This window comes from Coturnix japonica, chromosome 7 (genome assembly GCF_054131305.1).
Source record: "Coturnix japonica strain WE chromosome 7, WE-NBRP24, whole genome shotgun sequence".
NCBI classification, from domain to species: Eukaryota; Metazoa; Chordata; class Aves; order Galliformes; family Phasianidae; genus Coturnix; species Coturnix japonica.
Genome location: NC_140669.1, coordinates 28119002 through 28135812, shown reverse-complemented (window position 1 = coordinate 28135812; position 16811 = coordinate 28119002). Strand labels below are relative to the sequence as shown.

The 16811-nt window shown below is 38.4% G+C and overlaps 1 protein-coding gene across 6 annotated transcripts in view; it reads left to right on the top strand.

Moving 5' to 3' along the window:
- The window catches only part of LOC107316441 (uncharacterized), a 297655-nt gene that overhangs the window by 84860 nt on the left and 195984 nt on the right, over positions 1–16811 (top strand). For 5 of the 6 annotated variants that reach the window (XR_004307962.2, XR_014948400.1, XR_014948399.1 and 2 more), the window contains 2 exons: positions 10798–10863; positions 13842–13916. Coding sequence is in view for 1 of the 6 variants with exons in the window: in XM_085553587.1 (XP_085409713.1) it covers positions 12531–12554; positions 13842–13916 (99 nt within the window). In the remaining 5 variants the exon portion in view is untranslated. Of the gene's footprint in view, positions 1–10797; positions 10864–12402; positions 12555–13841; positions 13917–16811 lie in introns of those variants that run through there. The other variant, XM_085553587.1, reaches the window with a different exon arrangement.

Sequence of the window (16811 nt, the reverse complement as noted above, 5' to 3'; positions counted from 1 at the left end):
AATTTAGCCATAAATTTCCAAGTTATTAGTTATCTGTTAATAAAGTAGTAATTAGTCTAACTGAATTTGTGTTTAGTCGTCCCGTGACGAAATAAGTCATGATTATTTTCGTGTAATACAGAGGTTCAAGAGAGTGAAATCCCTTAAAGGTGCACAGTCTCATTAAGATATAGAAATATTTATAATTAATGGTGTAACAATGCTGTTTTGTCAGTGTCTGCATGTTGCCAAGCATTTTATACGTATATGTAGAAATTAACATATACTAGACCTCTTTTTCACCTGTGATTTTTACCTACAGTAACCATGCACTTGACAAAAGATGAATACCTAAATGCTCTTTTACCTTCCTAAGGTGTTAATGTTTAATTTTAATTGGTAATTTAGATTTCTTGCTGTTTAAAAGTATCACTTAAATTCCATTGATCTGTTTATTTCTCTGCAGTAGCTGCTAAATGAGTATCTCTTTGGGATTGGGAGTCTTAACTCCTACAGGCTCCTAGGAGAGGATTTTTAACCTAAGAAACAGTTCAATTTGTTCCAATTCACTTTTCAGCTTCAATTCATTAATTCCGCTTCACTTCTCTCCCCTGTAAACCACCTGAGCATGGAGTTGTGATACCTGTTAGTTGATATTTTGATACTGGTTGAAGAGTTCATAGCTTGAGAATTTATGAGTGTTAACCTACTTCATACACATTACTGTTGTGGAAGTTGGACATTTTGGAATACTGGGGGAAATAACATATGTAATCACTTCTTAAAGAATAAGTTATTTTAAACTTGGTAGTCTGGTTGTGTACTCTGATAGGTAGGGAAAAAGACATTCAGGGTTTGTAATTAGAACTAAACAGTCCAGGCAAGACAGATCTCTAGGTCAAGAGAGAAAAATGTGCTTAAGATGATAAAGGCGTAAGTGTGAGTAAGTTCAGCATGGATATAAATGAGAGAGATCGTGCTATAATAGCCTGGTTTAGTGGAGCAGAGCTGTTTGGTTTTTTTTTTTCTTGAGCTGTCTATATGTTTCCTTCTCAGAGGATGTGGTGTGAGTGGATGGAGCTGTCCAGAGCAATGGTAGGGATGTGCTGGGTTGAGGCTGCATATATCACTGTGGCTCAGACTGTGTCCTGCCATGGCAGTTCCCAGTCAGTGTTGCAGAGCGACCTGTTTGCAGCAGTTGATGGTTTGCAACATCAGTTCAGCTAACTGAAGCAATCTTTTGCTGTTTGCTGAGCAGCTGCAGACTTGAAAGATCTTCTAGTCTCACTATTGCAGAGACTATGTTTAAGTGTTTTTGATAGGTGATATCACCACAATTTTTATTCATATTTTTACTTAGAATTTAAGTATAAAAAAAACTCTGATTCTGTTCTGATTCAACATATTTCTTGAAATCATTGATGATTTCCACTTGAACAGAAACTCAGGCTGGCTGCCAGCGTTATCAGGAGAACAGCTACTGCCCCCAGAGGCAGAGTAGTGCAGAGCACTTGTGTAGTGGCAGATACCAAAGAGATGAATGGCACACAGGAGTCTTGAAATAGTGCCAAAAAATGGATCCTAGGAGACCCTGAGAATGTCAATACTGGGTAACATCAGTGAGCTGCTTTAGAGCTAGTTCTGACTTAATCTCGTTACTGACCTTAGACCATTAAACTAATGTATAATAATCCAAATGTGCTGTTAAAGTGAGGAGGGAAAAATCAGTCTAGCAGTATAGAGCGTTATTTAATTGTGTAGGAAAAAACTGGGAGTGGAGCAATGAATAAGGGGAGAAATTCCGTACTAAGAAATGGAAGATGATAATACCAGTTATGAGTACAGAAGAGAGGGACGTCTGTGAGTCAATAGCCGGAGATGGCTGAGGAGGGTGGTATGAGGACAGCGTGTTTAGGAGCTGTGGTGAGCAACAACAATGTTGTAGATGGAATGTGATGTGCAAGTTCAGAACTGTTTCCCACAAAGGGGAATGTGAACTGGAGTGAGCAAAAGGAAAAGCAAAAACAGCACAGATATAGGTATCTATATATCAGATATAGATATAGATATAGATTGTGATGGCAATTAATAACACCTTCTCAAACCACAGGGATATTCTGCATCCCCGTGTCTTTATCAGAAAGCAATAAAGTTTACGTATCTGATACATTTATGTAGTTCTTAAATTGTTTGCTTTCAGTATTTATTAAAACACTTCAGGTTTTCTGTATATATTTTTTCCTGCAGGTCTAACATAACTATAATAAATTACAATTTGAATGAATATTTATAATACAATAATGCCTTCAGTGATGCAACACTTAATATTAGTCATGCTAGTAGTTACAGCTTCTGTGTGTGTTTTACTAATGTGCGATGTTGTTGTGCTTTGACTTACATTAAACAATTTATGATAAATGGAACAGTTTTATTCAAGAACAGTTCTCCTCTTTTGTAATTCTAGAAATCATTTTTACAAGTTTTTATGCCAGGATCCAGGTTTCAATAGATTAAATTGTTCGTACTGGGTCACCCCTGGCTGCCCTCCAGCCTGTTACACATTTCATATCTCCTCGTAGAAGATTCCTTTCTGTTGTCTGTAGTCTCAAGGATTTAATTGTACATGGCACTGAGACACGCAGCTTTTGCATGTGGCACAGCTAATGTACACGTGCAGAAATAAAGGTGGTATGGAGACTGTTCCTGTGATTAAAAAAAGACCTGTGAAGTGAGTAACAGGAGGAGTGTTGCTTTCAGTTGATCTTCAGTGGTGCTTTTCCATAGCCACTAGCAGAGTGTGGAAGATGTGAACTATGTGACCAAGTTGGTGGCTAAACTTTCTAACCTTATGTTTGTGTGCTCTCTGTATCACGGTGCAGTGTGTTTCTTAGGAGTCAGAGTTGTTGGTTTCTACAATCCCAGCATTACGCTGTATCTGTTCTTCATTTTCTTATTCCTGGTGTTATGTTTGATACCCATATCTAAGCTGTGCAGTTCCAGGAGGGTTGACATTTGTGAATTCTCTGCAGGGCTGTGTACCTCTGATGCTCTGAACTAATTAAGAATTAAGTTTGTTGTAGAGTTGGGAGGAGAAAATGTGTGATATAAGAAAAAAAAAATAAAATAAAAAATGAAAATAGTACTAGTAGCAAATAATTTAAGCCCCCAAACCTGTTGGCTTAACTGTCATCTGCAGTAAGGCTCAATGTATCTGGAACAATTGTGTTTATCACCTTAGGTGAATCACATGCGAACCATTTTGGACATGAGGGATAATTTCCCAGTTGCCACACTGCTTGCAAATGAGGAGTGACTGTGTTGCTCCACGGAGTAGGCAGCATGATGCCTGTTGAAATGAAAGCCTCGTGCTCAGAGTGTTAAACTGTAAGTGATTAGAAAAATATTCCCAGGCTTGCTCTAATGCCTTAAATTTTCACGCAATTTTGTCTCAATTCTGAAACTATGAAAGTGTAAATCCTCAAAACTAGATGTGGCAATATGTGACACTCAAGGCTTTCCTTTGAAATTTGCAGCTAAAGATAATACCAAAATAAATACACTTCAAGTAGCTGCCTTTCTCTGCACCCAGTCAGATGGAAATTATTAGAAAAGAAAAAATGCAGCTGCTGAATTTAATAACAGTGTAGGGTTTATGACAAGGAAGCAAATGTTCGTCATGAGTCAAGAAAGACAATATTGTGCCATGTTTAGAAGGTCATGCAAATATTTGGCTTCACAGCATTAAGTGTGACATTTGCATCAAAAACATGCAATTCAGTAGCAAGTATGAAATGTTTTTTTTCTGTTCTGTCATCATCAGTGGATGTGAAATGAGAACGCCTGAATCAGTGTGGGTGCCCAGTTGCCTGTCTATGTTACATCATTACTTCATGACCCCTTGTAGCCACAATGAGCCATGACACTAAATTCTCATAAGTAACATCACAGGTGGAAGCAAATTTGTCATTAATATTATCTCCTTACAATATCAGAGATAATAGTATTCCTCTCCATAAACAGAACTGTCCCCATTTGGTACGTGCTGTGATGTAGAGGAGCAGGTAATGGGCATTTACTAGCTCAGACATTCACTACTAGCCTCAGAATACAGTGAGAATGACTGATTACTTCAGATACCATTAGCTCTGCATGAAGTAACAAGCTAATGTGAGGTAAATTGGAGACTGGAGTTTGATCCAGAAATGGACTGCGAGACATAAGGCAGTACTTACAAATGCTTTATACTAGATCTGCGCAAGATGGTGTGCAACAGAATTGGACACAGAAAACCAGATCCCCAAATATACCTTCCTGATGTTGTTTAGTTTTCCTAATAACCCAGAAATGTTGCTGTGTAAACAACAAAACATTTATATGGAAGTGCAATTTCCCAGTGAAGTCAAACACTACTTCTCTTACTCATGGTCATTTTCCAGTGTTCCTGGTATTTCAGGGTTCTAGTAGTCAATTTAGTAATGTGCTTTTATTAAACATCATCTTCAAGATAGGTGTAGAAAAAGCCTGCTGCTCCTTACTTACTGCACATACTATTATTTTGGCAAGGATTTCTCTAACTGCTGTATACTGTAGAAGAGAGAAGGGAAGAGTGTTTCAAAATGAATGAATTGCAAGTGTTCATCAGGAGCAGGATAATGGGGACTAAATCTGCAGGTGTGATGCCAGCCATTGTGTGCTGTTTTGTCTCTGAAGTCTTCAAAGTAAGGAAATAAATTTCAAAGAAAATCCATGTCTGTTGTGCTGATTATAGCAGCCATCCTATGCTTGTTGGAAGCCCTTTGCCCATCAGTGTGTTCTGGACATCTCCAGTTCTCTGGAAACAAGACTTGAAAAAAAGAAATTGAGCTTTCTATCCCTTTTGCATTTTCTTTCTACAGTGCAGTAGTTCAAATGATTGATTCATGCGTAACGTTGCTTATAAGCTCCAGCCAATTCACTTGCTGTTTCCTCCGTTATATGATTGGTGAAGTAGATAAGTGATGGCTGCCTCGGGGCTAATACTTGCAGCTTCAGAGCAGAATAAAACCTTGTTCTCATGCTGTGTATGCAGATGAACAAAATCATGTGTCTTTTTCCACATTATGTTAAATGTCCTTTCTGTCTCCTAGTATTTGGAGTTCATTGAGCTATTCCACTCTGCACAAAATAAATCAATTCTACCTCACTGTGTAGCAGTGTACAAAATAAAGCTGAGAAGCAGAAAAAGCACTAGGTTTCTATGAGTGTGAGGGATTTTCATGGCCATTTTTTTCAATAGCATCTTTAAAAAGCCACACGTGCCTCAGGTGGTATTTATCTTATCTGCCACCTGTTGACTGGCAGAGCTGCAGGGCCATTCGTACCATGAGGCTCTTTGTTGTGGTGGAGTAATTGATGTTACACCATAGTATTCAAGCTGGTGGAGAATTACTATTTAATTATTGCATACTGGTTAATTTAACCATATTAAGGAGATTATGGATAACGCAGTGTTTAATAAAGCCATTAAATATTCCCCGCTGTAGCTTTCAGGAACAAGTAAGCACTAAAACTCAAGTTAAATCCCTGGGGAAATGAAGAACTCTCCATGTGTGGGGTGATGCACCCCATGTCTGATTTTGTAGTATTTAATAATGTAACATTCTTAGGAAGAAAATAAATTCATCTCAACGAGGAAGATGAGGTGGATCATGGGATATTCAGGGGTTTTCCACGTTGCGCATCTATGAAGATCAACTTAGGAATCGGGCTTTCTGTACGTATGCTCATGGGTGTTTTGTAGTATCATTTTGTGACTTGCTTTGGTGTTTGGAATTATGTACTATTTGTTTGTCTGGATCTTGTTTGGCAAGGGTTTGGGAATGATAAAACCTTGAGAATTTTAGAGAGGGAAAGTGCTGCTAAGGGCTAAATGCCAGCAAAGTTGTGCTGGAAGGGCAGAATAGGTTTATAGCACAGAAAGTCAGGAATCACTTAAATCAGTATTAAAGTTGTTGCTTTCTTTTTGAACTTGAAACAATAGTCATGTAGCAAACTATTTACTTGCTTTTTCTAACTAATTCTAAGCCTGATAATATCTTTAACACTTATAAGTCTTGTCTCCTTAGACCTTCCAAACACTATGAATTCCCCATTAAAAGCAGAGTGATAAACAAATTATTCTGGAATGAAATAAAAAAATAAAAAAAAGGAAGCTTTGTAGCACACAGTGTTTGAAGATTGGTGCAAAAGCTTTGTGACATGTAGTAGGTGCCTGCTATTTCTTGTACTTAGCATTTGAGAACAATATGGCTCATATCATTGTTTTCATCACATTAAGTTGATGGCAGCTGGGGAAAACAGATGTAACAATAATAGTTTGACATCATGCTTGTAGGTTAAGACACTCCTTTTAAATTATTTAGGTTGGCAATGTGGTTCACATAATAACTGAAAGACATTCTAAAGGCATGTGAAGGAGGTGTTCTATGAAAATGAGTGAACGTACAGAAGAAGTCTGATAAACAGGAGAGCTTGACGTTGTCCCTGTGCAAGTTTGAAGCTCACTGTATCACTTGTTTGTGAAAAAAAGTTATTCAACTAATTCTTGCTTTCATTCTTGATAGTACTAATTGTCTTTAGCTGTTCATGAGTGGAATAGCTTTCAGATACCACCTGCAGAGGGAGACCTAGTGAGAAACCATCAAATAGGTAGGTTGCTCCAAAAGTAACGTCTGCTATTTAATTCTATAGAAACTAGAATAGATATGAAGAACACGATAATGCTACTTGATAGAGCAAATTCTGCATTACAAAACAGACTTTTTCAACATAGTCAACACAATTAGCTATGAATTTTTGCTAATTGCTTGTAAAAATCTGCAAGGCCATCCACAGCATGGCTTGTCTTTCACTCCAGTGTTGCAGCTGCTGAAAGGCATCACTCACCATCTCACCCTGCTCACATCCACTGCTTGGTCTCCACAAACATCCAGCAACCTTTGATTAATGTTGGTGAGTGCCATTTTTTCCATGTGGAGGAATTCAATGACACACCTTTCTTCTGTATGCACTTCCATTTAGATGCCATTTAGTATGACTGCCTCTCTGCTACAGTCTGTTGCATGGCAACAATATGTAGCAGAATGTAGTTGGAAAGGTTTGACCACAACTACTCTACAGCCAACATCAGCATCTGATGTTGTGGGCCTTCACAATAAAATAGGAGGTCTTACTTTTGGAGCAGCTCTCGTAAATTTAAATGCATTCTCTCTACAGGTAAATACATATATATTTATATACAGGAGGATCACCTGCGGTTTCATAGTTGAATCTGAACTAACTGGAGCATCAGTAATAAGTGTGTTGAAGGACACATACTAGAATGCATTAGATCATCTTTGTATTATCTAATGAGCTATCAGTCTGGCTATTATCTATTGTAACCGAATGGCATTTTAGTCGCTTTTTGCAAAGCCGGTGAAAGAAAAATCACCAAAGAATAATCTATCACTGCATTATTCTTTTTACAGGCATTTTAGTTACCTTTAACTTGATTTCCCCTGCATTTGAACTGTAGTTCTGTGCGTAATTTTTGTGAATTACAAATTTTCCATAATATTAATTACTTTCTTTTTCAAATAAAATCTTCCCATTGCAGTTTTTAATGCTTTTGGGAAACTCTGTGCTATCTTGAATTAAGTTAATCCTTCTTAATGTATGGGAAGACTCTGGATGCTGGTTTACATTTGATTATGCAGTGGTGCCGTAAGTCTTAGGGTAAAATGAAGTGTAACTGCATTGGGCTGAAATGATGAAGCAGGAAAATATTTGCTAAGGTGATCAAACTGTGTGGCAACTTCCTGAAGCGCTTGGCAAAATCTCTTAACTACTTTGTATTTGTGGGAACTCTTTTACTGAATATAGACTTGTGAAATGATAAAATATTGTGAAGAAAGAAAATTCAAAAGACATGAATTTTTTTCTTGTAAACATATGGCATGCAAATAGAAATACCGACAGGCTTGAGGTATCGATGTTGCTGACTGTTCAGGAGCATCCCCATAGGGGACAAACACTGCAATTCCACATCGTGAAAGAATTATTCTCAGCTTTCTGTAGGAGTGATGTGTATGACAGATGGTGGAAATGGCCAGTTTATTTATTTTCAACCTACTATGTGCTACGTTAAAAGCTACAGCCTAGTAAGAGAACCAAGAAGACCTCTTGTCTACCATGAGGTGCTTCTGGGCTCAGTGGGCAGGGAGAGGGATGATGACTGGAGGGAGCCAACCACTCAATGGGAAGAAAGGAAGGAAGTCCAAGCAGTAGAGTAGGAATGTTCTGCGAGGGATGTTACTTGCAGTGGTAGCAGCTATACATCAGAAATGGAGAAATTAAGTCTTTCCTGTAGATCCAAAGATGTGACTTTTTGGTCTTTAAGTTCAGGCAGTCTGAGAGTTGCTGAACTAAAAAGGAAAAGGCTTTACTCTTACAGAGAGTGCAATGACCTTTTTTCCAAAACCATTTTATATTTTCCAATGAGGAAAAATGTTGGTTTTTTTTTTCCTACTTGAACTTCAGCTGCGCTCACTGGATAATTTTATGCTCTGAAGAAACCTCGCTGTAGATGCTGAAAGCAAGGCTTGCTTCAGAGAAGCAGTTGGGCAGGGGAGAACTTTCCTGCGTGAAATGCGTGACTGTCTAAGGGTCAGCTTTGAGCTTTGCCTGTAGTTTTCAATTAATAGCTTTGAAATCAACACTTATTTTTCTTAGCATTGCTGAGTGGTTCTGGTTTTCACTTTACATCCTTGCCTTTTTCAGAAAGTAAAAACACCTTGGAGTTGTTGCTATAGGTCTATGTGCATATATTTGAATAAAACATAGTATTTTGATACATATGCATTTTCAGTTAATATCTGAGCAAAGCTTCATAGTTGGACAGAAAAAACGAAGGCCTCAGAGTCTACATGACTTTGTAGGTGAACTAAGGTGATCAAATTTCTCAAAAATGTCCAAGATTAATTTCTCCTCAATTATGTTCAGATAAATGATTCCATTGCTGTTTATTGTTATTAGGTAGATGGTAGGTGATCAAAATGTAATTGTCAAACACCACTTCTCTTTGGAGGTGAAAAGATACCCATCTGTTTGTGACATTGTACCTAGGGGAGCCTGGAATTTGGGGTTAGTTGATTACCAAATATTTTTAGGAATCTTCCTTTAATTCATTTACATATGTCTTTTAATATATATTACTTGGTTTCTACTGGACTTTACTGTAAAGGTGGCCATTGGGTTTTGTTAGAAAAAAATATTTCTATGTTGGAGTGTCTCACATTGAACTGAATTGACCGTGTTCTCACACAGTAGGTTTAGGGCATCATATTAAATAATAGCTGAAGGATTGTTGTGGAGATTAAACCAGTGTGCTATACCAAAACCTAGTAGTCGTACGATATTTAGAGTACTTAAGGGCATTAAAAAGGGCTCTGATACTTCTTGTAGAATATCTGATATCTATTTTATCTTATTCTAAGAGGAATTGCCAATTTGTGAATCAAATGAATGTTTGTAGCAAAATCTCTAAGTTCTTTCTCATTTTGATCAGTGTGCCTTTGATATGAACTGTAACCCTTGGGTCTGAGCAGAATGAGCAGGTGACGTAAGTAAGGTTTGTGTAGTCGCTTTGCTCAGCTGGTCCGTCTGAAGTTGAGAAAGTGGCTGAGACTTAATATTTGCATTTGTGACTTTCTTTGTTCTGATGTTCACATTGAGCTTTGCTGCTGATTGTTGCCTTAGGCAGCGCCCGGGGAGATGGTACTGCAATGAAATGCAGTAACTGCCAGACTGGTTACACCTTTCTTCTTTGTGCTGTGATTATCTTGGCATGTGACACATGTAAAACTACTAAGTACATCTTATGTTACGTGAAATAATTAAAATCTAAACACAATATACTTTGATTAAGGAAAATGTAGAGTTTATTAATCTCTGTGCTACAATTAGATGCAGCTTGCAAACAGTGAGCCATGAATGGCTTGTAATCCAACTCTGCATGGATAACTTACAGTGTTTAGTGGTGAGTCCTTAGTTACTGTATCAAATCAGGAAGACAAAAATTGTCCTAAGCTGTCACCTCTCTAATATTAAAGCCAGGCATCTTCAATGGACAAGACCTCGAAGTCCACTTCAGGTTACTTGATACCCTGTTTAAACTACTTTTCCTTAAGATGCTATTTGCAACCATCCACAAAGTTACTGTATGACACATCCATAGTCTTTGAATATACTCCTGCTTTTCATCCTAATATTATTCTTAATGTACTATTTTTTTGTATTACTCTGCAAAACTAAAAACAGGACAAACAGGAAAAAAACCAAAAAACAAAAAACAACCCTAATTAGTTTATTCTGAACTTCATGCATTATCTTATCTAGATTTATTAAGAGGCCAGCTAATTTTGATGTGAATTATTATGATGAAGAACTTCACAGTGCTTGAAGGCTTTAACATGCAGTAAGATGCAGTAGAAAGTGTGAGCAATACTCAAATTCTGGATCCTCAGAAGCTCATCGATGTGTTGGTGTTTGCATGTAGTATGAAATGCATGGTATGTATTCAGAATGTTGTTCTCCTGCCTGAATAGTGCAAACTTGGGTTGCTTCTGTTTAGGTTTCAGAGTATGAAAAATTGCATTATATTTGAATCCGACACACACAAACATTTTTTGTGGACAATGCTAATTGACTGGTTAATCTCAATTCTAGCCAAGTTATGATAAAGCTCAAACAGTTCATTTATGGCTTTTTGTTTTACTGATTATTTTTATTTTTTAATAGGAGTTGGAAACAGAAACACGAAGAAAGCAGTCTGAAGTAATGGAGTAGCCTGGCTTGGTGAATGAAGTAAGTACTTGAAAATGAAAACCAAATGCTGTCTATAAATACAGTTATCACTAGGTGTCACTCTGGGAAGTTCTTACAAACTGCTGTGGCAAGAAGAGTTAAAAAACAAAAAGCTGATGGTAATTTGATGTTTACTGGAACAGGAGTTAAATGAACTGGAAAGCTCATAGGGAAAAACTTCTTTAAAAAGGAGAAATGGTGAGGGGTGACAACTATTGCCTGTTTGCTGAGATTAATTTGCATCTTTCTAATCATATAAGTAAGTGCTGGAAGACATTTTCTAGGCAAAAACTTGCTCGTACTAAGTTAAATCATTCTTCTTTTCCAAACATCAAAGTTAATTTCAGGCAGAATTCTGTTATGTGTTTTCCAATGAAAATATTTAATGCCTTTGAATCTACCACCACTGATAGCATTTACACATTGTCCCAGGTCCTGGTGTCTGACAGGTTGTATAGGAGCTTCAACTGAGAATTTATTCTTTATTCTTCTATTTCATGTATCAATACGAGAAGTAATGTCTTAGATTGTACAGCACAGATGGTACTGAGTTGTCTTTCACATTCTGTGCCTTAGGGACACTTTCAAATTTGGTTCTCTAAATGAAGAATGAATTCAGGCTAAGCTGAAGCTACCTACGAGGCATCTATTATATACTGGAATCATTTACAACCTTATTTAATACGTGTGCCCTTCATGACTGCGTAGGCTAGATTTAAGAGATGATGCTATCTACAGGAATTACTTAAACGAGAGACTTAACACAATTAGAATTATCCTAGAACTAAAGCACTCTGGGACTCATACCCCAGACACAGTTAATGTGATCATAAATTAAAATAGACCAGCTCTTCAGATGTAGCAAGCCAGGCAACAGTTAGTGGTAGTAGAAATGAGTGTTCAAGAAATGAGCTAACTCTGATCCCTGTGTATTATCTATCATGATTGAATGATATGAGTGGATGTTGCTTCTAAATCTTATTTGTGATGATTAAAAAGGGAAGAGGGGTACAAGAAGGACAAGTAAACCCTGAGTATTTATTGCTGTTGGCCACTGCATCTAAAAATATAGAACACAATGGATTTTGCAACAGAATGCAATCAATAGAGGAAATAAAGCCCATTAAAATGTGTACAGTCATGTTTTTAGAATGTGTCACGGGGTACCCCTGGTCAGTCCGTGACAGGGGGCACAGGCCCCGGGAAAAGCAAAAACAAAGGAGTGTAGGGAAAAAAAAAAGCAAAGGTGCACCACCCGGCGGGCCCCGGGCCACGCGCTTAAGGAAAGGGGGAAGGGAGGAGAGCCAGTAGATCGCCCTAAGGAGGAGGAAACACAATGGCAACGATCTGAGGAGGAACGGGAATTGACTAAATGGAACTAAATCAAACAAAGAGAGAGAGACGAGAGTGCCCGAAGTAGGAGACAAACGACGGTGCGAGATGGCACCACGTGCTTTAGCTGAGACAGCCCGAGGCGGAGAGCGGCTGGGGTCCGGGCCGGAGTCCCACCCCGCTTCTTCCTCGTGCTGAGTCCTCTGGGGGTGTCGCCCTTCCCCACCGGGAACCCCAAATGCCCCAAATGGTGGAAACACGGAACCAGGACACGAGCTCTTTAACTGCCACTGCGCTGCGTGATGCTCTGACATGGAATACCGACAACAGAACTCATGAAACCACAACAAAATGTAACGGTGAGCCTTTGAGTCCGTGTAATGCAGTTTGCCTGGTGCAGTCATAAACTGGAACCTGCTTCCACAGGCTGCTGTAGCTGATAAGTGCCATTTTTTTTCTCTATCCGTTTTTCTCGAAACATGAACAGTGGTCAGGTATTCAAACAATTGAGTTTGAGGTAAATTATTCTATGTAAGACTGCGCTATAGCAATATTTTGTTGTCCAGCTCCTTGTGCACTGCTTAATTTATGCATGCTTACCGTGTGTTATCAGGGCAGGCTTGGCTGCACCAGGCACTGGTACATGAACAGCAGTTGCTGCTGCAAACTGTAAACATCTGTTCCTGGTCCTACTAGGGCTGATGCACCCCAGGTGTACATCAGCAATCAGGTGTACAGGCTCTACATTATTTTCTTTGGTGTTTTTATCGTTCTGGGGTACAGTTCTGTTTTCTCTTATGGTTCCAATGCTTGCTAATGTTTTAAACATTATCGAGAGCTGTTTTGTTTATCTTGCTTATTCTTTTACAGGTCAAGGGAACAGTAGCATAGTCAGTGTGAGATCTCTTGCACTGGTAGCATTTTGATACAGCGACACACCAGGTGTAATCAGTAGTTCCTTCTTATGGGAAACAACTGAGGGTGAAGTTCCAAAGTCAAATGTGAGATTTCACTGTGTGTACAATTCCAGCTGCTGATATGGCTGTGGCAGAAATTCTGCTTGATACATGGAGTGCTTTCTTTGAAACCTCACATCAAAACTGTGCTAACAGCAATGTTGCTTTTAATTGATCCTTTGTCATATTTCTTTTCTCTAAGTATAGTCTCAAACCCAAGCTGATTGCATCAGTCCATCCAAACTGGTCAACTTACCTAAGTGTAGGATTTTGCCCCTCAGCAGTTTGAGCATGGTGGTGTTTTGTCTCTTCTTGCTCCTTGTAATGTTTCTGCTAGTCACAGCTATAAGAGCAGCAAATAGCATCTGTGTAGAGCTTTGTAAGACAGACTTTATGCAGGGACTTTCTCATTGCTATGAACCACTGTTCAGGGCGATCCAACTGGGAATTTGGCCACTCCAGCACACATGATTCCTAGCCTGACTTTGGAGTCTTCTTCCTTTTTCTCCAAGAGGAATTGCTGAGAGTTAAGTGCTCCCTGGCTACCACTGTGATCTTCCAAGGCAACTCCGCTGTTTTATTTGAAGAAAAGTAGAATAAGTCAGACATTTCAGGCCTTGTACTTTGTTAAGCAAATGTGTAAAATTTACCTTTATACTTAGAAGTTCTGTTTCTACCTCTTTCTTACAGGTACATAAAATCCATGTTTCAATCTCAAGACTGAAAGGTTTCCCTCACTTCATTTCTCTTTCTGGACCACTGAAGGTAAGAAGACTCATTCTGTGATTTCCAGTAAAAGCCAGATATCCCGGTACAGAATTTCATCCCCATAACTTTTACATTATTTCTTGAAAGTCAACTACTAGAAAAAATCTTTCAAACAATCTCTTAAAAGGTGTTTTAAAGGTATTATTCATGGTAAATAAAATATTAACAATCTTCTCTTATTATATTTGTTAAAATATTTATAGCTAATCATACTTTTAGTGAACTGCAATGAAAATTTAATCATCTTTGTGCAACTGAGGCAACCATATTGATTAATACAGCAAGTTGGGAAGTTAGCATTTTACTGTAATAAAATCAGCATCTTCAGAGTGATGCGCTTAGCAACCTCTGTATTTTATTAAATATTCAAATGTGAATACGAGTTTTGCTTCAGTGACTGCAGACCAGTTAGGAGCAAGCAGTAAGTTAACAGTAACCCTGTTACTTTCCAACTGTTTATGAAGCAGATGTGAAGCAATTAATCAGTTTTAATTCTCAAAGCCCTGAGTGCTGTTCTTTGGGATTTGTTTTTATTTTCTTGTGCTATATCTGTAGATTATAGAGTATTTGATAGTAAAATAATTATGATGAATGCCAAAACTAAGTCTGAATTGGATCCAAGAGTTAAGAAACCTGCTTTGTGCAGTGCAGTTCTGGCTCAGGCGTTGGATCTGTTATTAACTGCAGGTCTTTGCTCTCTATGAAACTCCATAGTCAGAGGATTTAATTATTGAGCTGGATCTTTGAATGCTGGGTTGGTGTTTAAGAGACCTGGTGTTCTGCGGCCAAGACTGGGATCAGTGGCTCGGACACAGCCACACAGTGCAATCTGGAGATGCCCCTACTGAGCACTTCTCACTGTGCTGCTCACTTTGACCTGAATTTGTCTCTAATTCTATATAGAGGGAGGAAAAAAATAAAAGGAGGAGCAGTAAAAATACAGGAAAGAGAAATAAAGAGCACACAGTGCAGGCGTTATGTTAAGAAAGCAGCTGGGTGTGAGGACCTGTCAGTCTGGATACTATTGCTGTCTTCGATTAACCCCTTCATCAGTTCAGGGAAGTCAGTCTTGCTGCTTTGGCAAAACTGGAGTGTGCTAAGCTTGTATAATGCATGTACCCTCTGAAAATAAATGGATGCATAGATGTGTTTTGTGCAGAAAAGGCTTAATTTACTCACTGCATTTATTAGCTAAAATATATTTCCCTTTAGGTCTACAGTTATGCATGTATGTAGTTTTGTTTACAAATTTTAAGTTCTCTGTAGATAATCTCTAGAATTGTATCAGCACTTCAAAATACGCCTACCTAACAGCAAGATTTAACCCATTAACATCAGCAGCTCTGCTAATAAACATGAACTTAGACAAGTAGTTACTTACTTTCCAGAGCTGATTCCTGACTTTATGATGTGCCGTAAATGTCTTAGAAGTCCTCTATACTGTAGCTTTACTCACAGGAGATAATGTGCTGGAAGAATTACAGTAGATACCACAGTTGCCAGCAGGGTCAGCAACGGTATTGTTTTATCATAGCATGCTTCATTGTGTTTCATACCAGCAGTAAATAATTTCTCTCTGTTGTAAATGGAGAAATCTTCCTGCTAGGTGACTATCTGCATGCATGTAATAGTTTCTAATTCTGGTTGGTGAAATGGCAGGTAATTAGTACTTTAAAGAAATCAAAGGTAATCAATTTAAATTTGAAAGTCTTACTGGCATGCTAATTTAGCATTTTCTGCACCTGAAAAAATAATAGCTTCTCATCTTATGAAAATTCTATGAGCAAATACTGTTATAAACATGAGGAGAAAAAATGTCTTAAGCCTCACTAAAGAGAGATGTCAGTATTTTGTCTTAGAATCTCATATCTTCAGTTTCATAGCGTTGTGTACTGTTGGTGTGGTACAACAGCATTGGGGCATTGAAAACTAACTTTTGCCAACTGGTTGTGAACTGTCTCCATCTCATGGATGTCTGACCCATTTTGAGGTATTAATTTGTGGTACAGAGGAGGTGAAGATGAGTAAAGAGGTCAGGAACGTCCTCTGTCCTGTGGACTTAGTGAGCTAGGCTGAGAAACTGGGGTTACAGGTCAAGCCCTGGTCAAGCCTTGCCCAAGTGCCTTTGTGTTCTACACATACCTGTAGGTTCACTTCCAGTGCTTTGCCACCTGCAGTTGTTTGTTGTCTGTGACTATGGCTATTGGTTAAGTCTTGAAGGAGTTATCTTCTTACTATGGTTAATGAACTATGGAAGATGAAAAGGAAATACTGGAGAGTGCTGCAAATGATGGCTGTTTGACAGACAGACACACTATTGTATGGTGTTCTCATTTGTATCAGAGGAAAAACTCCTAAGCCGTGGTGTTGCCTCTACTGTCAGAGTTAAGTTATAAACTAGAATGCATCTGCTACTTGTAGCTCAGTCAGAAGGAGAGATAATGTGGTGACTATCACCTTCAATTTACAGTACCTATATGGTGTGGAAGATATGTTATGCTCATGCTTAGCCATCAGTCATTTCTAATTTCTGATATAAATCTGTTTAGAACCGAAAACCTGCAGAAATGTTGCAGAACATTTAAGGTGGTAACTGCAGGAATATGGAATGATGCGTTTGCTGAGGTGCTGTATTTTCTCTGTATCTCCCAGTGTTCAGCTCATCCATCGGCACACACGAGTGCTGTATCTAGAAAGAAGGAAGGGCTCAGCTGGCTCCTTGTCAGCTCCTGTCATGTGCTGCAGATTTAAATAATAACCCCAGCCAATCTGGAGTCCCAACTTAAAATGACATTTGAAGGAGCAAGACCATTGTAAGGCTTAATGGGCTTAATCATGATTTTTCCTTTTAGGCATTTCCTGTCCTTTTCAGTGATACAGCAGATGGAAAAA